At 46.9% G+C, this 7,106-nt stretch overlaps 1 protein-coding gene across 1 annotated transcript; it reads right to left on the minus strand.

The window, feature by feature from the left end:
* Positions 1-500: 500 nt before the first annotated feature.
* Positions 501-6,200, minus strand: LOC128740299 (uncharacterized). Its single transcript, XM_053835838.1, has 4 exons — positions 5,439-6,200; positions 3,624-5,105; positions 1,838-3,451; positions 501-1,793 (listed from the first exon to the last, which is right to left on the minus strand). Exons 1-4 carry the CDS (start codon positions 6,198-6,200, stop codon positions 501-503), a joined length of 5,151 nt encoding a protein of 1,716 aa, XP_053691813.1.
* Positions 6,201-7,106: the final 906 nt, after the last annotated feature.

Genomic DNA, 7,106 nt, shown 5'->3' on the forward strand with positions numbered 1-7,106 from the left:
AATTATTAATTATTCCGTACTAATCCGCATTAATTTACCGTACTAATAGCTCGCTAAGTATTCAATTATTAAATATTCAATTTATAATTCCTTTTACTTTACATTTCAATATATTTAATCCGATTGTTTTTATTTCTCCTGACGTTTACATGAGTTTCTTGTTCTTTACTTGTCAAGATCAGAAACGTCATCTACCACTTATCGCATTTACTCACCGACTCAGAACTTATCGACAGTGGCCAGGCAGTGCGGCCAGTCTATTCGTCCTCAACATACCCCGGCCCGTGATCCTGTACCGGAAGCGACTTCCGGCTCAGCGTCACCATCGCGAATTTCCAGCACTGCTAGGTTCGCTGTCGCGCGCTTGTTGAGACCACTTGTTGTTCGAATCCATGCCTGTCGAACTCTCCCGTCATTGGATATGATTGGTTCTTCGACAACGCCACACACCCAGCACTTCCTTTTTCCACCTTCTACCACATATACAAGATCGCCTGCCTTCAGTTTTCTTGCGTGGCGAACCATTTAGAACGTTGGTTGACTGACGGAACATATTCACGGATCCATCGTCGCCACATATCTTCCGTTAACTGTTGCGATCGACGATACGAGTCCCTCAGTGCTCCCGCCGGGTTCACAGGTGGAGCTCCTTGCCACGGTTCATTCGGCGAGACTCCCCGAAGGAAATGATTCGGCGTGAGCGCTTCAGCTTCATCCGATTCCTGCGATGCGTAGACAAGAGGTCTCGAGTTGACGATATCTTCTGCTTCTGCGATTGACGTCAGCAGAATTTCATCCGTCAATCGTCTGCCATCATCCAATACCACTAGTACGTCTTTTACGGACCGGACAAGCCTCTCCCAGACCCCGCCCATATGAGGGGTGGCTGGAGGGTTGAACGACCACTTTGTACGTGCTGACGTCAATTCACTTGCACAGTCTTCGTCGATATCCCGAATCTTGGCCGCTATCTCCTTGCTAGCTCCCTTAAAGTTCGTCCCGTTATCAGAAAAGAGCTCCAAGGGAGGACCACGATAGCTAATGAAACGACGGATGGCCATGAGACAGGATTGCGTCGTCAACGAATGAGCGACCTCCAGATGAATAACCCGGACTACAAAGCACGTGAAGATGACGGTCCACCGTTTATCGCTGCGTCTACCTGACGATACCGTAAAAGGGCCGAGATAATTGACACCAACGTAGCTGAAAGGACGCAGGTGGGGGGTCAACCGTTGAACTGGTAAGGAAGCCATCCTAGGAATCTGCGGTCGATTTCGGTTCACCTTGCACCATATGCACGATCTCGCAGCATCTGCGATAATTGCGCCGACTTTCGGGATCAGGAAGCGTTGACGAAGCTCTATTTTCACAGTTTCACGGTAGCCGTGTCCGAATCTTTCATGGAAATGCTGCACTATTTTCGCCGTAACACCATGTTCCCTCGGCAGGATGATAGGGAAACGAAGATCGAACGGCAGAAACTCGGCTCGTTCCGAACGACCTTCTGAGCGAATGATTCCTTGGTCGTCGATAAGCGGAGTTAGCTTGTACAGCAAGTTAGATTTTTCGACCTGTAGCCATTTGTCCGCTGGTAGTTCCCTATTCTTCAGGAGAATCTTTATTTCTGCACCGTACGCCTCGGCCTGCGCCATCTTCATCAGTATTCGTTCCGCTTTCTCGAACTCGCACTGCTGCAAACTCTCACAACTGGATACGTTTCCGCCTTTAACATCTTCGCCTGCCCCGGTGTGGCTCTCAACGTCTCTAGCGGCAATCCCTTCACCTTTCTTCTACAGTTTGACAGAAAACAGAATACTGTCGCTACCGTACGAACTAACACCGTCCATTTTGACACTCGCTGGATATCAATCACGGCAGCTGGGAGTGCCACATCGTGAATTAGAAGATGCGCCCGCAACTCTTCCTTCGTTGACGCTTGCGGTATTTTCTGCTTCGGCCAGTCTTCTTCTGCGTTGTACATGAACTCCGGGCCGTTAAACCAGATGTCGGCGGAGCTCATTTCTTGATCTCGTGTCCATTTTGTTAGTTGATCCGCCACATTTAACTTTGTGGGGATCCAATGCCACTCCGGAAGCCTACTAAAGGTCAGGATCTCCCCGATGCGCAGACCGACGTACTCTTTATAACGCCGCTGATGCGACCTGATCCATGAAAGCACAGTGGTCGAGTCCGTCCAAAAGAACTGTCGACTTATGTTGAAGGAATGATTCTTCCGCACCACTGCTGCCAGTCTCGCACCCAGAACAGCCGCTTGCAACTCCAGTCGCGGAACGGAGGTCGGTTTCAGGGATGCTACTTTCACCCGGCTTGCCACTAGAACACACCTTACTTCACCGTTCACTCTCGCTCGAAAGTAGGCGACACAACCGTAGGCTCCCTTGCTTGCGTCCGTTAGGATGTGGAGCTGAACGTTCTCGATGTCGTCGAACTTGGCATCCCCGAAGTAACTTCGTAGCACCTTGATTGTGGCAATTTGAGGTAGCACTTTCGTCCATCGCATCCATTTTTCAAACGACGTATCGTCCACTGGATCGTCCCAATCGCAACCAGTACTCCACAAATCCTGAATCAGCATCCTTCCGAACACAGTGAATGGCGAAAGAAGACCTTGCGGATCGAACATGGACATCACGCAGCTCAATACTATACGCTTCGTTGGCCTTTCGATTCCCTGGATTACAGGCTGATATTCATCCCGCACGGCGGTAGAAAAGCGAAAAACGTCTTCAGTTGGATCCCAAATAATCCCCAGCACACGTTCGACCATCGTATCTTTATCCCGATTGAAGTGAATGGGTTTTTGAGACGACTCACCAATGTTTTGCAGGAACTCCGGCGAGTTTGATACCCAATTCCTAATGTAGAACCCGCCGCGAGAGTGGATGTATTTTACATCCCTGGCCATCTTGGTAGCCTGCTCCACAGAGTCAGCGCTGTCGTAGTAATCATCTACGTAGTGATTGTTTACTACCGCCGCCGCAGCTTCAGGAAACTCCTCCGCAAACTCAGACGCGTTCATGTTCTTGATGAATTGAGCTGAACACGGAGAGCAGGTAGACCCGAAAGTAGCGACGTCCATTACGTACACCTCGGGCTCGTCTGTTGGGCACGCACGAAAGAGGAACCTCTGGGCCGGCTTGTCTTCGGATCGGATTCGAATCTGGTGATACATCTCCTGTATATCGTCGCGGAAAGCAATGCGTCGTTCTCGAAAACGATTGATCACCGTTGGGAGAGATTGCAGCATATCGGGTCCTGACAACAGCTCACTGTTCAGCGACACTCCGTTTATGGTTGACGCCGCATCCCAAACTAGACGTACCTTCCCCGGTTTTCGTGGATTTAGCACAACGTTCAACGGAAGATACCATACCTTCGCTCGATTCGGTTCCGCTAGCTCCTCAGCCGTCGCTTTATGCGCGTAGCCCTTGATAACGTAATCACGTATTTGCTGATGCACATTTCGGTGTAGTTCTGGATCTTTATCTAACTTCTTCATTCGCTTTCATTCTCCGAACGGCCATGGGATAACTATCAGGAAATCGTCGCACGTCGTCACGCCACAGTAGTCCCGTCTCAAATCGGTCACCTACTCTTACTGTAGTAGCTTGAAGGATTTTCCGTGCTCGCTGATTCTCCGTCGACTCAAGCAGCCCTGCGGAAGCGGCATTGGTGTCGTCTAAAACGTACTGCTCACGGAATAGATCGTGAAAGCCTTCGTTTGAGATCGAATCAAATGCGTGGAAATTCAAACGAGTCTCAGCCGTCGGTGCGTGGCGCTCTGGTCCGTATATCATCCATCCCAGTTTCGACCGCACTGCGATCGGCTCTCCGCACTGACCCACGCGCGATTCAAGAGGAGTGAATACATGTAGGTTATCTAAGCCTATGATTATTCCAGGTTCGGTGTAATCGTAGCTTGACACAGGCACATTTCGAAGGTGCGGATAACGAGCGGCCATTTCTTGGCGTTGCAGGCTTTGTTTCGGCAGCTTCAACTCCGCTACAGTGCGCACATTCATCAATGGCAGCATTTGCTTCGATCCCTTAGCCGATAGCATTAGATCCATTCTCTGGGATGTATTCTCGTACCGCTTAACGTTTCCGGTCCACGTTACCACCAGCGGCTCAGCGAAGCCCTTGGTGTCTAACTGCTTTGCGATCGACTCCTCTACGAGTGTGGTGGAAGAACCTTCATCGAGGAAAGCTAGTGTATCCAGCGCGCGATTTCCGAAGTAAACGGTAACTGGAACCATTCGGAAAATTATGGTCTGTCGCTTTTGGCCATACGCATTGCATTCCACCTTAGACAACTGAACAGCTTCTTCCACGCGGTGCAGCAACAGATGATGTTCGCCTTGGCAACCTCCAACGTTGCATCGGAGTTTGAAATTGCAGCGACTTTTCCCGTGGTTGTTCAGACAGAGAGCACACAGTTTATTTCGTTCCACCACCTTCAATCGATCAGCCACTTGCATCTGTTTGAAGTCGTCACAGAACCTTAGTTTATGGTCGGTTCTTTTGCAGACCCAACACGGTTTGGGTCCCCTCGCTGCTGGAGAGTCGTCGACTATGTTCGGATCGGTATTATGGACATTGACGAACTCTTTCCTCTTTTGTTGAACTCTATTGAACGAAGACGGCGATGGAGACTCCTTTGAATCTAGAACCGAGAACTCCGATACCTCCGAAACGTCGGACACGATGTCGTTCATAAAATTAGTGAACATTCGGAGAGGCGCGCCTTTTTTCCCTCTCTTAAAGCGTACCCAGTCCAACTTATAGTTCGCAGGAAGCTTCTCTATCAACTCTTGGACCAGCATTGGATTGTGGAGGTGTTCCCTTAGCTTTGCAGCTTCCAAGTGGTCACACAGTTGCTTCACGGTGAGCCCGAATTGGATAAATGTTTCTAACCGGTCAGCTCTGGGAGCTTGCGAGTTGCGGACTTTAGCGAGTAATGTTTTTAGGAGTTTTTCAGGCCTGCCAAAAAGACGCCGAAGATCTTCGATGACATCCGGGACCGAATCCGGAAGAACCAACCTGCTTCTTACAGCTTCTAGTGCGTTCCCCTGCAGACAATCCTGTAACCGTTTGAGGTTGTCGAGATTAGAAAAACCGCAGGCCTCCGTCGTGAACTCGTAGCTGCTAATGAAAATTGTCCAGACTTCCGGTTCGCCTTTAAACACAGGCAAGTGTTTCGAGATTGCCTGCCTAGCGGCTATATGCTCCGCTGTCAATTTCGTCGACTGTCGGACACTTCCCTGCTTGTGCATTCGCTCTATCATTTCGATCCGCTTACTCTGACACTTCCCCGTCCTATCTCGCTTGGCGACACGCACGGTACGTAGTAACTCCTCATCTCCGCTTTCTTCTTCATCTTCTTCGCTTTCTTCTTCGTCGTATTCGTCTTCTACTTCTACTTCTTCCTTCTCATCTTCGTCTTGCCGCACTTTCTTGGCTGCGGCCTTCGACGACTTTTCTCCTGCACTTGAACTTTTCCTTGTAACTGGCTTCGAACTTTCTCCTTGTTTATTCAACCAGAACTCCACCTTCTTATCGAAAGGCATATCCTTTTCTTCTTTTCGCGCATCACCAAAGGCTTCGTCTTCTTTTGAATACTGCCTGACGACATTTTTCTTCGCCTTCTGGAACTCTTCTCGCATCTTCCTACGTTCCTCCAAAAAAGTCGCTTCTTCCGCCAGTTGTTCCTCGTACATCTTTCGCTCTTCCTTCAGCTGACGTTGCTTCATCTCCCGCTCTTGTGCCAGCTGCTTTTCACGAAGTTCCTTTTCTTTCTGCCTCCGCTTTTCCTTCAACGCTCTCTTCAATTCCATCTTTCTCTCCTGCAAGATCATTTCTTCTTCCAACTGCCTTTCCTTAGCACGTTGTTCTATCTCCAAGTTTTTCAGCATAACTTCCAACGACATGTTCGATTCTTGTACCGATCCTCCGTCGCTTTTTGATCTCTGGCTTCCGGTTTTCTTGAACGACGGTTTCTTCACTTTCGGAACTTGCAACTCCTTAGTGCAGTTTCTACAATTCCAGTCGTGATCCTTCACCGCTTCCGTCCCTCCAGCGCAGGAATAGTGAGCCCAAAGTTCACATGTATCGCACTGTACCATGTCGCATGCGGAATTCGGAGCATCGCAGAACATACATTCCTTGGCGGATTCCATCTTTTGAGGTTATAATTTTTTGATAATGTTCGGAATCGAAAATTTATAAGTCCTTGCAATCTCTCTTTTAAAGCTGATCAAAACTGTAATATTTTATTTTAGAATAAGTTTTAAACACTTATTAATCAAACTGAGAATTCACTTACAATTATAGTATTCAATCCGATTCCTCTTGCAGACGGATCCACTCCTTTTATAACTGACACTATAAATGCCTATTTTAATTTTGTAAATAGTGTGTAAGTGTTTGTTACATTTAAGTTTTAGCAAGTAAGATATTTTAGATATTTAGATTTTAGATAGATTACTTACAGTTTTATAAGTTTTTTAATCGTGACAATGTTCAATCTGGTAATCCTTTGTTCGACTACGGAAATCAATCTTTGTCTTTTGTAAGCCTGTTTAGATTAAGAACTATTTTAACTAGGATAATCAATTTTATGTTTTAACTTACGTGTATAGCAATAACAAATAAAGAATTATTAATTATTCCGTACTAATCCGCATTAATTTACCGTACTAATAGCTCGCTAAGTATTCAATTATTAAATATTCAATTTATAATTCCTTTTACTTTACACTTCAATATACTTAATCCGATTGTTTTTATTTCTCCTGACGTTTACATGAGTTTCTTGTTCTTTACTTGTCAAGATCAGAAACGTCATCTACCACTTATCGCATTTACTCACCGACTCAGAACTTATCGACAGTGGCCAGGCAGTGCGGCCAGTCTATTCGTCCTCAACAAAATGATTCCCAGGTTTACTTCACAAGCGATGAAAAACCACATGGGACTGCTATGCGTTTATGGGCAGTATTGGTAGTTATCATCAACACACATGCATGTGTATGTAATATACTGATAAATTTTTAGAATATTTGAAATCAATCAAAAAATCGTGA

This window comes from Sabethes cyaneus, chromosome 3 (genome assembly GCF_943734655.1).
Source record: "Sabethes cyaneus chromosome 3, idSabCyanKW18_F2, whole genome shotgun sequence".
Lineage (NCBI taxonomy): Eukaryota > Metazoa > Arthropoda > Insecta > Diptera > Culicidae > Sabethes > Sabethes cyaneus.

Excerpts from the sequence above, each read along its gene's own strand:
- LOC128740299 (XM_053835838.1), bottom strand. The coding sequence starts at position 6,200 with ATGGAATCCGCCAAGGAATGTATGTTCTGCGATGCTCCGAATTCCGCA. Across the intron at positions 5,106-5,438 it reads ATGAGAAGGAAGAAGTAGAA|GATTGTCTGCAGGGGAACGC; the intron begins GTAGAAGACGAA and ends AAACGGTTACAG. Across the intron at positions 1,794-1,837 it reads TGTCAAAATGGACGGTGTTA|AAGAAAGGTGAAGGGATTGC; the intron begins GTTCGTACGGTA and ends GTCAAACTGTAG.